This window comes from Furipterus horrens, unplaced genomic scaffold, assembly GCF_987537825.1.
Source record: "Furipterus horrens unplaced genomic scaffold, mFurHor1.1.pri manual_scaffold_17, whole genome shotgun sequence".
NCBI lineage: Eukaryota > Metazoa > Chordata > Mammalia > Chiroptera > Furipteridae > Furipterus > Furipterus horrens.
Window position 1 is genome coordinate 54,579,518 of NW_028327187.1, and position 17,272 is coordinate 54,596,789.

General features: G+C 37.6%; 1 protein-coding gene across 1 annotated transcript in view; it reads right to left on the reverse strand.

Moving 5' to 3' along the window:
- TBC1D8B (TBC1 domain family member 8B) overlaps positions 1-17,272 on the reverse strand; it is a 105,436-nt gene that overhangs the window by 64,592 nt on the left and 23,572 nt on the right. Inside the window, exons 3-7 of the mRNA XM_090264060.1 lie at positions 10,968-11,086; positions 10,824-10,860; positions 10,104-10,344; positions 5,663-5,870; positions 3,803-3,970 (exon numbers count right to left, since the gene is read on the reverse strand). Of these exons, the coding sequence (XP_090120186.1) occupies positions 3,803-3,970; positions 5,663-5,870; positions 10,104-10,344; positions 10,824-10,860; positions 10,968-11,086 (773 nt within the window). The remainder of the gene's footprint in view (positions 1-3,802; positions 3,971-5,662; positions 5,871-10,103; positions 10,345-10,823; positions 10,861-10,967; positions 11,087-17,272) is intronic.

The window sequence follows — 17,272 nt, forward strand, 5'->3', positions numbered from 1 at the left end:
AATGGATTAAAGACATCAATGTAAGATTCTAAACCATAAAACTCCTAGAAGAAAACATAAGACAGTAAAGTCACTGACAATTCTCTTAGCAATATTTTTTTTTGACATACCTCTTTGAGCAAAAGAAACAAATGAAAAATATAAAAAAATAAGACTACATCCAACTAAAAAGTTTTGCACAGCAAGGGATATCATCAACAAAACAAAAAGACAACTTACTGAATGGGAGAAGTTATTCACCCATGAAACATTCCATAAGGGGTTAATATCCAAAATTTATAAAGAACTCATACAGGTCAACACCAAAATACACCACCAATCCAATTAAGAATGGGCAGAGAACCTGAATAGACACTTCTCCAAAGAAGACATACAGATGACAAAAAGACATATCAAAAATGCTAAGTCATTAATCATCAAAGAAATGCAAATTAAAACCACAATGAGGTATCACTTCACAACAGTCAAAATGGCTATCATCAAAAAACCAACAGACTTCCGGCCAAGGTGGAGGCGTAGACAGACACACCGCATCTCCCTCTACAACTAAGAAGGAGTACAACCACAACATTCCGTCACTTATCGCAGTTATTATGTTCTAGACACCCCCCCCACTGTGATAAGTGAAAATCCGCAAAGTAGGAACCTTACATTTATTTTAGTACTTACATATATCTTAAGGCGTTAGAAACCCTTCCCACACACTTATAAACACTTCCCAGCCCATTATTAACCTTTCCCACTCCCTTATTAATCTTTTCCACACTTTTATAAACACTACTTATGTTCTTAAACATATTCTACACTCTTAAACCTACATAACTTTGACAACATACGTATACAGTACCGCAAAATCCCGCCATATAGCGAAAAATCTATGATAAATAATTAAATATAATTTTTTACAAAATCCCACAATACAGCGAGGCCACAATAAGTGAACCGCAATATAAAGAGGGACTACTGTACCTCAAAACTAAAGACAACCAGAAGTTCCAGAAAATCGAGCTGTATGGAAGTAAAAACAAACAAAGATATAAAGAAGAAATACTCATCCAGACAGGTAGGAGGGACAGAGAAGACATGGTGTGGTGGCGGCAGCAGAGGGGGCAGCAGTGGGAGCAGCAGGCTGGTGGAAAGCACAGTCACACATTTTTAGAAGTAGGAAGGGACACCTAGGGAGCGCTCCCAGCACCAGACTAGGCTGCGTAGCTCACGGTTTCAGCGCTGGGAAAAATAAAGCCTCATTGCTTCTGAGTGGGGGTTGGGGTGGAGGAAGAAACTGCTGGTTTCTCAGCAAAGTCTGCTTGTTTAAAGGGCCCCCATGGTCCTAGAATGTCCATAGACCCACCCACTCCAGGAACGACAGCCAGGGAAACCGCTAGAGAGGCGCCAGTCCCATATGGAAGTGGGAGAAGTGCCTGGAAAAGGGGTGAGTGCTGAGTAAGCAGCATTGTTCCTTCTCAGGCCCCTCCCCCACATACAGTGCAACAACGTGGTGAAAGGGGTCCTGCTGTACTGACAAATAGCTGAGGCTCTGCCCCTTACAACATAACAGGTGCGACATCTCTACCTAAGACACAGAGGCAAACAAACACAGGAGCCTGTCAAGATGAGGAGACAGAGAAGCATGGCCCAAAAGGGGGAACGGATCAAGGTTCCAGTGGGAAAACTAAGTGAGGAAGAGATAGCCATCCTAACAGATGAGGAGACAACCTAAGAGATGAAGAATTCAAAACACTGGTGATAAAGACGCTCACAGGCTTGACAGATATGCTTAAGTACCGCAAACGCATAAGGGAAGAAGTAAAGGCTATGTTAAATGAAACAAAGGAAAATCCACACAAAACCAATGGTGAAGGGAAGGACACTGGGGTTCAAATCAATGATTTGGAACATAAGGAAGAAAAAAACAGTCAACCAGTACGGAATGAGGAAACAAGAATTGAAAAAAATAAGGACAGGCTTAGGAACCTCTGAGACAATTTTAAGCATGCCAACAACTGAATCATAGGGGTGCCCAAAGGAAAAGAGAAATAGCAAAAAATTGAAAGCTTATGTGAAAAAATAATGAAGGAAAACTTCCCAAATTTGGTGAAGGAAATAGACATACAAGTCCAGGAAGCACAGAGTCCCAAACAAGTTAGACTCAAGGAGGACCAAATGAAGACACATCATAATTAAAATGCCAAAGGTTCAAGATAAAGAAAGAATCTTAAAAGCAGCAAGAGAAAAGCAGAGTTACCTACAAAGGAGTGTCTATAACGCTATCAGCTGATTTCTCAAAAGAAACTTTGCAGGCAAAAAGGGACTGGCAAGAAGTATTCAATGTGATGAAAAGTAAGGACCTACAACCAAGATTACTCTATCCAGCAAAGCTATAATTTAGAATGGAAGGGCTGATAAAGTGCTTCCCAGACAAGGTAAAGCTAAAGGAGTTCATCATCACCAAGGCACTATTATATTAAATGTCAGAGGGACTTACTTAAGAAAAAGAAGATCAAAATTATGAATATTAAAATGACAACAAACTCGCAACTATCTACAACTGAATCCAAGAAATAAAAACAAAATCCAACTAAGCAAACCGGAATAGGAACAGAATCGTAGATATGGGGCTCATTTGCAGGGTTATCAGCTGGGAGGGGGAAGGGGGAGAAATAGGAAAATGGTGCAGGGATTAAGAAGTATAATTGGTAGGAACAAAATAGACAGGGGAAAGTTAAGAATAATATACAAAAGGATGAAGTCAAAGAACTTATATGCATGACCCATGGACATGAACTAAGGGGAGTGTGATTGCTGGAGGGAAGGGGGATACTGGGTGAAGGGGAGCAAAGGGAAAAAATGGGACTACCATGACAACATAATCAATAAATTATACTCAAAAAAAGACCAACAAACACCCAGTGTTGGTGAAGTTTTGAAGAAAACGGAACCCTTGTGCATATTTTGTGGGCATGCAGATTGGAGCAGCCACTGGGGAAAACAGTATGGGCTTTCCTCAAAAAATTAAAAGTGGAATGCCTAATAACTTAGTAATTCTTTTTTGAGTACATATTTAAAGAAATCTAGAACACAAATTTGAAAGTATTTATGCATCCCAATAGTCACTGAAGCATTATTTCAATAGCTAAGAAATGGAATCAACCCAAATGCCCATTAATAGAGTAGATAATAAAGTTGTGGTACATATGTATAATGGGATATTTCTGGGCTACATAAAAGAATGAAATCTTACCACTTGCAATAGCATAGATGTGTCAGGAGGGTGATAAGCTAAGTGAAGTAAGTCGGTCAGAGGAAGACAAATAACATATGATTTCACTTATATGTGAAATCTAAATAACAGAGTAAACAAACACACTGAAAAAGGTGAAGAGATTAAGAAGTACAAATTGGTAGTTATAAAATAATCATGGGGATGTAAAATACAGCAAAAGGAATATAGTCAATAATATTGTAATAACAATGTATGAGGCCACGTGGATACCTGAGCACTTTGTAAAGTATGTCATTGTGTAACCAGTATGCTGAACACCTGGAACTAACAGAAAATAATATTAAATACAAACTGTAAATTAAAAAAATAAAAAAATAAAGCTGAGTTCCTAAAAAAGGCTAAAGTCCTTAATTTTCAATTCTGCTTATAATGGGACTCAGCGAATGTAATTTCTCTTGTATTAGTCTTTTTAAAAAGTAAACCTAAGAACAAATAGAAAAGGCACTAAGAATTCCATTTGAAATAATGGACCACACAAAACACACAACTTTCAAAATGATTTGATTGCTATATAATTACTTCTGTGCTAATATTGTGATATTGATTTGAAGCTGCCCCACACTGGAGCCTGAGTTTTGCCACCAGTATTTCAAAGTCTGTAACTTCATTGAAGTGAAAAGCTGTTTTTCCTTTGAAGCTAATGACGACAGACTTGCTGGAATAATTTGTCTTATCTATAGCTAAGACCTGGGGGGTAAAAACACATTATAAACGAATCACATTCTCCCTTGATGCTGACACCTTCAGGCAAAATGTGTTTAGCTTCCTCTTTTATGGCTACAAGTTTAGATTCCTGGTATGACTTACTAAGTAACAGACTTTGGAAAACCACAATGAAATCTCACTTCACATCTGTCAGAATGGATATCATCAAAAAATCAACAAAGAAGGATGCAGAGAAAAGGGAACCTTTGTGCACTGTTGTTGGGATTAAAAATGGGTACAGCCACTATGTAAAACAGCATGCAGGTTCCTCAAAAAATTAAAAACAGAACTATGATATTACCCAGCAATTCCCACTTCTTGGTATTTACCCAAAGAAATGCAAAACACTAATTTGAAAAAATATATGCATCCCTTTGTTCATTGTGGCATTATTTACAGTGGTCTGGATATGGAAGCAAACTAAGTGTTATGGTACTTATATACAATGGAATATTAGCCATAAAAAAGAATAAAATCTTACCATTCACAACAACATAGATATAGAGGGTATTATGCTAAATGAAATAAGTCAGACAGAAAGAGACAAATACCATATGATTTCATTTATATGCAGAACCTAAAAAATAAAATCAATGAACAAAAAAAAAAATAGAAATTAATTCAAAGATACAGAGAACAAAGTAATGGTTGCCAAACAGAAAGGAGTCTGAGGTGGGATGTGAAGCAATTAAGAAATACAAATTGGCAGTTACAAAATAGTGACAGAGATGTAAAGTACAGCATAAGGAGTATAGTCAATAACATTGTAATAACTGTATGGTGTCAGAGGGTACTAGACTTATTGGAGTAATCCTTTCGTAAGTTATATAAATGTCTAACCACTATGCTGTACACCTGAAACTAATATAATATTAAATGTCAATTGTGATTGAAAAAAAGTTTAAAAAGGAAATAATTGCACTAAAAAATTAGACTTTAGGTACCAGTTGTAGCACTGATAAAAATAACCTCAGTGCAAGTTATTTCACTTTTCAAGGAAAAGACTTAATATGCAGTCTTTAAAAATTGACGATATAAATGTAAAAATTCAATGCTGCAATGCTTGCTATTTCTGACTTACACAAAAACTATCATTTATTTTTGACGGTGTATGTCAAGTTTCTAAGTTTTGATATTTATGTTATAAATGTCTGAATAATCATTGTTCCATTGGGTCATCGTAAACCTTATCTTATTTTTATTTATTTTTTCACTTTCAACAAGAGATATAAGGTTCATATCCTAGTACTCTTACCCTGAAGAATGGTACTCATCTTAAAGGATGATGCTGGACTTAAAAAATGATCATCTAAAAATTACTGTCCTGATCGGTGTGGCTCAGTTGGTTGGGCGTTGCCCCACAAAGCAAAATGTCGCTGGTTCAATTCCCAATCACAGCACATGCCCAGGTGGCAGGTTCAGTCCCAGCAGTGGTCCCAGGTCAGGGAGTGTATGAGGGGCAACCAATCAAAGTTTCTCTTTCACAATGATGTTTCTCTTTCTCCCTCCCTTCTCCTCTCTCTTAAAATAAATAAATAATTTATTAATTTAAAATATTATTAAAATAATGTGGCAAACTGAGTTTTTAATAATTTACAGATTTAAAGGACATTTTACTCTGTGAATGATAACATCTTTAAATTAAAAACTGGTATGTAACCAAATTTACATTACCTCTCGAAATGGAATAATCACACTACATAGATAGCCATCCTGGCTAGCAAAGCAGATATAGTTTTCTGAGATGCTCATTTTGCCATGAGTATTGAAGTGGCTGCATGATACCCACAAAAAACATTCATGTACTTCTTTCAAAGTCTCATCTTTGGGCAGCCTAAAACAAGCATTAAACTGCTCACTGTGGGATCGATCTTCCAGACCTCTGTAGGGAAGAAAAAGGGAGGGGGCTTAAATAATGACTTCTAAAGCATACAAATGTCTACATTGTTTAATCAAAATGCACTGTAAAGAAGAAAGAGTGAACACTCCATGCTATATTCTTCAACAAATTATGAAATGGAAGAAACACACTGATTCCTAACAAATTCGTTTTGTTTGTTCTTTTCTGATTTTGTTTTATCAGTAGATTACAATGCACAAAAGTAAGAGATGACGCAGGTCTTCAGACCATCTGTTAAGGAGTGATTTGCTGGAAAATTATTATTATACAGTCATAATATGTAAACAAGGCTAAAACTAATCTTCGTAGACAGTAATCATTATATCTGGTTATCAAAAATCATGAGTTACTCAGTCCAAACAAAATAAAATAATGAAAATTTATGGCATCAAAATTTAGACAGCAATATTAGTGCATAAAAGGTAATATCAGTGTTTAAGAAAATCCAAAGTAGAGGCAAGATAAAATAACATTGCTTTCTCAGTATTGGGCACAGGACAGGTGTCAATAAACAGATTACTCGTGAAGTTATACATAAATATAGAAGTAAAAAACAATTGCTTAAAATAGTACAATTTTTCTAGAGGCACTAAACACTTGAGCTAATACGCAGCAATGCCATCTGGGGTAGTAAGTAGATTATGCAAGTTCTAACTCAAAGCCAACAAAATTAAAACTAAATTCAACCATCCAGTATATACTATTTGAGTATGACACAGTTCATCATGTTTTTCAAAATAATTCTGACAAATATGAACAGAAAACCACATTAATTTTTTAACTCCCTTAAATTGTAATTTGGTGAGTTACTTCACTATTATTTAAAATGATGAGGTCTCTTTATATCAATGAAAATATGTCCATGATATATGATTTTAAGAGGGGGGCGGAATTGTAGAATAATATGTGATGTTTAGACCAATTTATATTTTTTGCAAATATTTTTAATTCATGCATTAAGAAGACTGAAAAAATATATACTGAACTTAATTATAATAATTATTCTGTTTCTGTATTGTTTAAGTTAAAGAAGTAATACATATTTGTAAAAACAATGAGCTGAAGCAATAGATATTTCATTTTAGATTTAGTAGTCTAAATAAGCTACTATTCTATTTAACTTACTATAAAAAAGGATATATATATATATAATTTTCAATAGGCTTTTTAAAAAATGCACATAGACAAAAGTGGATTTCCTTTATCTCATTTAAGTACATAACTAGTAATAAATAACTCATTGGTAAGCGACCTTTAGAGGATATTTTAAGGAAAATAAAATGGCTCAAAAGTTTGTTTATGATGACCAATCAAAAAAACTATAAAGACAAATGTCCAAATATAACATAACTAGGATTCTTAATCCTTATAGACTTCTTTTTATAAATTATACATACTAGGACCTAATTTTGCTAATAAGATGCAAGAAATTAATTTTGCTGATCTATTTTCCAGAAGAGCAGGCAGGCTCACAAAGGAATCCTTATGGAATAGAGTTTAGGAATAGTTTTAAAAATACGCAAGAGGATTCAAGTTGCAGGCAAATAGAATTTCAAGTGCGTTGCAACTGGATGTCTTCCCAATAAGACAGTCTTACAGATTTAGAGACTTGTTTGTGGGTTATGTTACATAAATTAACACGTGTTTTCTGTTTTCAAAGGACATAAGCCTATGATCGCATTACCTGAGTGATTGTCTGTACGCATAAGCCTCACTTAATCCTCTCTGCAGTGCTGCCTCCTGAGACTCAACAGTTTGGCTGAACTAAGTGGCTGGGTTGGTGAAGAATGGGGTGGTCTGTGGGCTTCACTTTAAAACTGGTTTCTCTTTTCTATCTTAATGGCTTGGACAGAAAGGGCCCAGAGATCTGAGATGGGGGAAACCTAAACTATTTCCTTCAGCCCAAACTAAGTATAATGGGCAAGAGGGTTTTGGACAGGTGAGATGTGCCTAGCACACCTTCCTCCAAAGAAGCCCTTTTTTTCTTTTTCTTTTCTTTCTCCTAATATGGAACATTGAAAAATTAATCCTTGCCTTTTGACATCTAGTAGTTATGGATTGAATGATGTCTTTTAACCCTTTTTGCCAAATCTGTTGCCCCCCAGAACACAACAAGGATGCCAGCCTGTTAAACCAAGCACGCCGTTTTCCGGAGACCGCCAACTGACCTGGAGTCTGCACGATCCTTCCCCATGTGGGAAGGCCACCCTCCCCTCCACACCCCCACTCTTATTAGGGTTTCTGGACCCAGGGGTAGGTAGGACGACGACCATGTCCAGCTTGAAGCAGCTAGAGGAGCTTGAGACCTTCGCCCATTGTCCTTTACAAGATTACAAAGGGTCTTAATATCTGAGAGGGAGGGATAGTTATTTTTTATTGTTAAAATAATTAATCACATATTTACTAAAAAAAAGAGAGAGAGAAGAAGAAGAAGAATATATGAAAGGGTGAAGGGGGAAAGCTTGTATGTATGAACCATGGGTATGGACTTGGGGGGGATTGCTGGGGGAGGGAGATGCTGGGTGGAGGGGAGCAAAGGGGAGAAAATTGGAACTGTTATAACAATATAATCAATAAAAAACATTTAAAAAAAGAAAAAAATATGTAAATGAAGATAATTTACAAAGCTGGGTCATAAAAGAAACAGAAGATCATAAATGTAAAAGTGTACTGAAAATTTTTAATGAACAGGATATAAAACATCCAAATAGTCTGTGTATAAATACAATGACATTTTGTAATGATAATGTAACTTAATTATCACTTGGGACATCAAAAAAAAAGCCTGCCACAGCGAGAAGAGCATGAGACCGTCGCCCATTTTCCTCTATAGGGTCTAAAGTCTGAGGGGAGGGGGAATGTTACTTTTTTTTTTATTGTTATAAAAAGAAATCAATTAGTGAATTAATTCTAAAATAATAATAATATAGGAAAGGGAGAAACCGGAGAGATTGCATGCATGACTCATGGGCATGGACTGGAGAAGGGAGAGATTGCTGGGGGAGGGGGGTGCTGGGTGGGGTGAGCAAAGGGGAAAAAATAGAACTATTGTGACAATATAATCAATACAATGTAATAAAATTTAAAATTAAAAAAATAAAATAAAAAATAAAAATAGGCAAGAGGAATGACTATACCCAGTTAGGATGGTATAGTAATCATACCTTCCAGGTCATTTGTTCTATCTATACATAGGATTGTGGCTTACGATCCTCTTACACTTCCCCATACAGTCTATACCCTCATCCTCCTTGCCAAAAGCTGCTTTCACTAGCTATTTCTGGATCATCTCCTCTTTCTATCCCCTTTGGCATGCTCATTTCAGTCAACTGTTCTGAGTGTTAAGCAAGAAGAAAGCATGCTGGTCAGCATCAGCAAACTAAATACATTGGCAAACAACTATCAGAGAAATAATTCTGATGCAGGCACTAATAATGATTAAGATTTATCTAGTGTTTTATGTTTTATGCAGTGCTCTCACACTTTCTATTGCTCATACCTTACAAGTGCTCTCTGAGGCAGAAATGACATGTGAAGAAACAGAGGTCCTGAGACATTATGACTTGTCCAAGAATTCCTCTACTCTTCTTCTGAAGACTATTCTCCACTGACTCCACAATCGTGCGTCTTCATAAAAAAATTCTCCTTATAAATTATGTTTAAAAATAATACATTTAACAAGTTCAGAACTGAAACTATCTAGAATACTCAAACATAAATTTATTTAGATTAACCTTGCACACACAAATCTCTACATTTCTAAAAGCACTCCAGGGCAAATCCTACTAGGATCCCAAGAAATAATTTCAAACCTAACTTCTATTGCTTCTCAGAATTAAATTTCATGGAAAGAATACTATGTGTGAAGTGCATTTGAATAAACTATAAAAAATATCGATAATTAACTCCAAAAAAACTATCATATACTATAGAACAGATAACTTTCAAAAAAATGATTAATTTTTAGAGAGTGGAAGAAAGAGAGAGAGAGAGAAACATCGACTTGTTGTTCCACTTATTTATGTTTCACTGGTTGATTCTTGTATATGCCCTGACTGGGGATCGATCCCCCAATGTTGGCATATCAGGTTGATGTTCTAACCAATTGAGCAACCCGACCAGAGCTAGAACAGTTAACTTTAATGCTAATCAATGATACCATTCTTTGGTCAAATAATGCTTTAAAAAAGTAAGTATTAATTAAGATTTGAATGCCTTTTGGTGACTTGTAGAGGATCATCAAAGATTGGGTCATTAACAAATATTTCCTTATCAAAAAGTCTCTTTATCGCATAGCTTGCCAGCTGTTCCATAAGAAGGTATGTTTGGTTAATATGCAAAAACATTGAAAAGTAGTGACTCTCCCCTTGGGAACACACATGAATACTCTCTGTCAATATGACATTTGAAATCTTTTCAAGTTTTGAGACTGCATCCCAGGAGATAATGAGTTTTACTGAAAATAAGAGTTATAAGCAATATGATTAAATTTCTCAATATTGATTAATGTCTATCAATCAGGTCTTTTAAAACAATAGTAAACTACTTGAAAAATGCTATGAACAACTAAAACACTTGAGTTCAAGATTAGTTACAATTTTGAATCATAAAAATAAACATACAATAACTGGTGATTCTAAGAATATATATAATTTTAAAGATTAAAAATATTGTTACTTTACATAATTACATAATCACTGATGTACTTGGTCCCTCTACAGCCCAGATTTGGCACCCTGGGACTTCTGGCTTTTCCCAAAACTAAAATCACCTTTGAAAAGGAAAAGATTTCAGACCACTGATGAAATTCAGGAAAATAAGATGGGGCAGCTGACGGCAACTGGGAGAACTATATGAGGTCCCAAGGTGCCTACTTTGATGGGGACTGAGGCATCATTGTCCTGTGTCCTATGTCTTATGTCCATGGCTAGATACGTTCTGGACAGACCTCGTATGTGTACTTCTGCTGGTCCTGAAAGGTGCCAATAAAACAATGATCTTCCATACAGCATTTGATCCTCAAATAAGAGGGTCAATGATTTTTGTATTCTATCTACAAACTATAACCATGCCACTTACCCTTATCTTTCCTTGTACAAAATTAGTAATATCTTCACTTGAATCAAACACAGGTAAGGTCTTCATGACATTTTGTTCTAACCAATCCCAATGCCTCATTATTTCTTCTCTGTTAGCTCCTGGTTAATAATGAAAGAGAATAAAAGACTCAAGAAAAATTCCACAAGACTGCTCTGGATACTTACAAGCTTAGTTGAAAAGTAAAATTATATTTGCTTATTTTCAAAAATTATATTCATAAAAATAAAGGTATTACATTTATTCTCTCTTTTGTCCTTATACATGGATAAAAACAATATATTAATTATAAATAAAAGGAGAAGATGGCGGAGGAGTGAGGAGAGGCGGAGGTTTCAGGCTCCCGAGACTCTTCTGCAGTTTGGGCTAACTGCAGACAGAACATCTCAGTGAGCAACTGGACACTGGCAGGAGTTGAGCCAAGGCACTGCTGGATTAGAGCAAATCCATCTGGGAACAACCTGTTTAGGGAGGATAGCGGAGAAAAAGGGGACGAAACGGGATTCCTGACTGGGGTGGCTGCCGGAGCTGTGGCTGGAAGGACACAAAGGATTTTGGGGGACCACAGGCTACCCCGGGAGAGGAGTTGGGAGGAGAGCGGATCTCTGCCCGCTGGCAGAGACCGGACTCGACCAAGTGGCATTGGCGCTGAAGGACAGGAGACAGCGTGCTGCCGGGCAAGTGAGAACATAATTCTCCTTTATATTTTTCTCTAGTGGATGGTGGAGAGGGAAGGAAAGTTTGGGGGTGGTAGGCCATTCTTGAGGAGCGCAGGCGCAGTGGTGCGCTCATCCACCCCACAACCCTCCCCTTGGGTCGTGGGGGCGCGCATAAGGAAGTGCCCTCATTCACTGGCCCAGGTGCGCAGGGCTGTGCGTCCAGGTGCCCCTCGGACACACGCCAACAGACATAAAATCAGTGATCCAACAGGCACAGGGAGGGCCCACTGGACACGCAGAAGACTGTGCGCAAACGCCGCTGGCCAGCCCAGTGGGCGCTAGGCTGAAGTACCAGGCCGGAATCCGGAGCGCAGAGCTCCTGTGCCCGCTCAGGAGGTGCGGGAACAGTGGGCAGCAGGACTCACAGACACTCACTTCTACTGAGCACAAGTGTCTGCAGCCCTGCCCTAGGAAGCGAAAGACCAACGCCCAGAACACAGCGCTGCGGGTCTGAGGCTGGCTCCCCAGCCGCTTGAGTGCACACCTGCACTCGAGCCAGAAAACACCTCGAGGGCTTTCCCGGAGCAGAGCGCAGCGCAGCCGGCTTCCTCGGAGCGTGGCCACGGCCAGCTTTCTAGGAGCGTGGCGTGGCAGGCCGGAGCTTAGTTCCCCGGACACCTTGGGCGTGCACTGGTGCTCGAGCCAAAAAATCACCTGGAGGGCTTTCCCGGAGCTTGGCGCGGCCTGCTTTCTGGGAGCGCGGCGCTGCAGGCCTGAGCTTAGTTCCCCAGCTGCCTTGGGCGCGCACTGATGCTTGAGTGAAAAGAAAAAAAACAAAACAAAACACCTTGCCAGCTTCCCCAAAGTGTGGCATGGCCTGCTTTCCTGGAGCGCAGCGTGGCAGACCTGAAGTGGGCTCTTGGCTGCCTTGCATGGCGCCTTGCCGGCCACCTCGCGCACACCACTGCTACAAGGAATAGGAATCTCTGACCCATCACATTAGACCAGCTGTGGACACAGAAAAAGAAGACGACACAAGAAGGCTGAACTGACATCTCCACAAAAGAATTCGAGATAAAGTGGATAGAGTGACTCCCATCAACAAGCCAGAAGGAATATCCTAACAACAACAACAACAATAAAAATCCGAAATATAACCAGACAGCATAAACAAATGATATAAAAGGTCCCCCAAGAACATCAGGCTCAGGAGATCAAAGGGACTGCACCACTGAAACCCCCAGATCTACCATAAAAAATCTCATACCACAAAGGTGGGAAGGCAAAGCAGACAAATTCAAATGAAAAAAAAAAACGAGAAGAATCCAACATGGTAAGACGCAGAAACAACCTCTCAATGAAAAGAAAAGAGGAATTCCCAGAAAGAGAGGTAGATGGAATAGACATAGCCCAAATGTCAGACATGGAATTCAAAACTATGGTGGTGAAGAAGCTCAATATGCTCGAAAACCTCCAAAACAACTATGACAACCTCCAAGGAAGTTACCAACAGCTCCAAGAAAATTACAGGGAACTTGCAGAGAACTACAGCAGCATAAAAAAAGACATAGAAACTATCAACAAGAACCAGGAAGAAATGAAGAATGCAATCTCTGAATTGAGAAACACAGTAGAATCAGTCAAAAGCGGACTAAACGAAGCAGAGGATCGGATTAGTGAGTTAGAGGATAATGTAGGTAATAATTCTCAAATGATACAGCAAAATGAAAAAAGATTGAGAAAATAAGAACAAGATGTAAGGGAATTACAGGATAGCATTAGAAGAAATAATTTAAAGATCATCGGAATATGAGAAGAGGAAGAAAAGGAGCATGGAATTGAAAATCTGATAGGAGAAATAGTGACAGAAAATTTTCCGAACCTGATGAGAGAAAAAGTTATGCAAGCCCAAGAAGCACTGAGAGTTCCAATCAAGAGGAACCCCCAAAAACCCACTCCAAGGCACATCATAGTTAAAATGGCAACATTCCAAGACAAAGAGAGAATCCCAAAAGCAGCAAGAGAAAAAGAGCAAATAACTTACAAGGGAGCTCCAATAAGGCTATCGACCGATTTCTCAACAGAAACATTACAAGCCAGAAGGGAATGGTCAAAAATATTTCAAGCAATGAAAAACAAAGGCCTACAACCAAGAATACTCTACCCAGCAAGGCTCTCATTCAAAATAGAAGGTGAAATAAGGAGTTTCTCAGACAAAGGAAGACTAAAAGAATACATCTCCACCAAGCCAGCATTGCAAGAGACGCTAAAGGGAATATTCTAAGAAAAAAGGAAGAGAAAAAACAAAAAAAGAGTAGAGGAACAGAGATACAAAAGGGAAATGAATAAATACGTGTCAATAATAACGTTAAATGTAAATGGATTAAATGCTCCCATGAAAAGACATAGGGTAACGGAATGGATAAAAAAACAGGACCCACATATTTGCTGTCTACAAGAAACACACCTCAAAACAAAATATTTACATAGACTGAAAGTAAAGGGATATAAAAAAATATTCCAAGCAAATGGACCTGAAAAAAAAGCTGGGGTAGCAGTCCTCATATCAGACAAAACGGATTTCAAGGCAAGGGCAATAAAAAGAGACAAAGAAGGACATTTCATGATACTTAAAGGAACAATCCATCAAGAAGATATAACACTGATAAACATATATGCACCTAACATAGGAGCACCCAAATACATAAAGCAAATACTAGAAGACCACAAGAAGGATATTAATAACAACACACTCATAGTAGGGGACTTCAACACTCCATTATCAACAATAGGCAGATCATCCAAGCAAAGAAACACCAAGGAGATACAGGCATTGAACAACACACTAAACCACATGGACTTAACTGATATATATAGAACTTTTCACCCCAAAGAAGCAAAATATACATTCTTTTCAAAGGCACATGGGACATTTTCAAAGATAGACCACATGATAGGACACAAAACAAGCCTCAACAAATTCAAGAAAATTGAAATCATATCAAGCATCTTTTCAGACCACAATGCCTTGAAACTAAAAATCAACCTCAGGGAAAAAAATCAAACACACCCAAACTCATGGAGAATGAATAACATGGTCTTAAATAACGAATGGGTTAACAATGACATCAAAGAGGAAATCAAGAAATTTCTAGAAACTAATGACAACGAACACACAACAGCCCAAAACCTATGAGACACAGCAAAAGCAGTCCTAAGAGGGAAGTTCATAGCAATACAGGCATATCTGAAAAGGCTAGAAGAATCTCAAATAAAAAATCTAACCATAAAGCTACAAGAACTAGAACAGCAACAACAAACAAAGCCTAGGGCAAAAACAGGAAGGAAATCATCAAGATCAAAGCAGAATTAAACGACATAAAAACGAAACAGACTATCCAAAAAATCAACAGAACTAGGAGCTGGTTCCTCGAAAAAATAAACAAAATTGACAAACCTCTAGCCAGGCTCATTAAGAAAAAAAGAGAGAAGACCCAAATAAACAAAATCAGAAATGAAAGAGGAGAAATCACGACTTATACCTCAGAAATACAAACAATTATAAGAAATTACTACAAACAACTCTATGGCAAGAAATTTGACAACCTAGTAGAAATGGACAGATTTCTAGAAACATATAACCTTCCCAAACTGAATCAAGAAGAAGTAGAGAGTCTCAACAGACCAATAACAAAGAAGGAAATTGAAACAGTAATCCAAAATCTCCCTGCACACAAAAGCCCTGGACCGGATGGTTTCACAGGCGAATTTTACAAAACATTTAGGGAAGAACTAACTCCTACCCTCCTCAAACAATTCCAGAAATTCCAAGAAGAGGGAAAAATCCCAAACTCTTTCTATGAAGCCAGTATTACCCTAATCCCAAAACCAGGTCAGGACACAACAAAGAAAGAAAACTACAGGCCAATATCACTGATGAACATAGATGCTAAAATCCTCAATAAAATTTTGGCAAACAGGATCCAACAATACATCAAAAAGGTCATACACCATAATCAAGTGGGATTCATCCCAGGGATGCAAGGATGGTTTAATATTCGCAAATCAATAAATATAATACATCACCTAAACAAAATGAAAGACAAAAATCACATGATCATATATTTAGATGTAGAAAATACATTTGATAAAGTGCAACACCCATTTATGTTGAAAACACTCAGCAAAATCAGAATAGAGGGAGCATACCTTAACATCATTAAGGCTATATATGAGAAGCCTGAAGCCAACATCATACTCAATGGACAAAAACTGAAAGTATTCCACCTGAACTCAGGAACTAGATAAGGCTGTCAACTCTCCCCACTTCTATTCAACATAGTGTTGGAAGTCCTAGCCACAGCAATCAGAGAAGAAAAAGAAATAAAAGGCATCCAAATTGGGAAAGAAGAAGTAAAACTATCACTATTTGCAGACGACATGATAGTATACCTAGAAAACCCTATAAAATCCACTAAAAGACTACTTGATATAATAAGTGGATCTGGCAAAATAGCAGGGTACAAAATAAATATACAGAAATCTATGGCATTTCTGTACACCAACAATAAAATCTCAGAGACAGAAGCAAAAAATAAAATACCATTTACTATAGCAACAAGAAAAATAAAGTACCTAGGAATAAACTTAACCAAAGAGATAAAAGACCTGTACACTGAAAATTATGCAACATTGAAGAAAGAAATTAAGGAAGATACAAATAAATGGAGGCAAATACCATGTTCTTGCATGGGAAGAATCAACATCATCAAAATGGCCATACTACCCAAAGCAATTTACAAATTCAATGCAATCCCTATTAAAATACCAATGACATATTTCACTGACCTAGAACAAATCCTCCAAAAATTCATATGGAACCAAAAAAGACCCCGAATAGCAAAAGCAATCTTGAAACAGAAGAACACAGCAGGAGGAATCACGATACCAGACATCAAACAATACTACAAAGCCACTGTGATCAAAACAGTCTGGTACTGGCATAAGAACAGACATATAGATCAGTGGAACAGAATTGAAAGCCCAGAAATAAAGCCAGGCCTCTATGGTCAACTAATCTTTGATAAAGGAGGAAAGAACATAAAATGGAGTGAGAAGAGCCTCTTTAACAAATGGTGCTGAGAGAACTGGATAGGGACGTGCAAAAAAATGAAACTAGACCACCAACTTACACCACACACGAGAATAAACTCAGGATGGATTAAAGACTTAAATGTAAGCCGTGATACCATAAAAGTCCTAGAGGAAAACATAGGCAGGAAAATTTCAGATATCACACGTAACAATATCTTCACGGATACATCTCCCAAGGCAAGAGAAATAAAGGAAAAAATAAACAAATGGGACTACATCAAACTAAAAAGTTTCTGCTCATCAAAAGAAAACATCAGCAAGATGAAAAGGAAACCAACCATATGGGAAAACATATTTGCCAATGATATCTCAGACAGGGGACTGATCTCCAAAATATATAAAGAGCTTATACAACTCAACATCAAGAAAACAAACAACCCAATTAAAAAATGGGCAAAGGACCTGAACAAACACTTCTCCGAAGAGGACATACAAAAGGTCCATAGACACATGAAAAAATGCTCAACATCATTG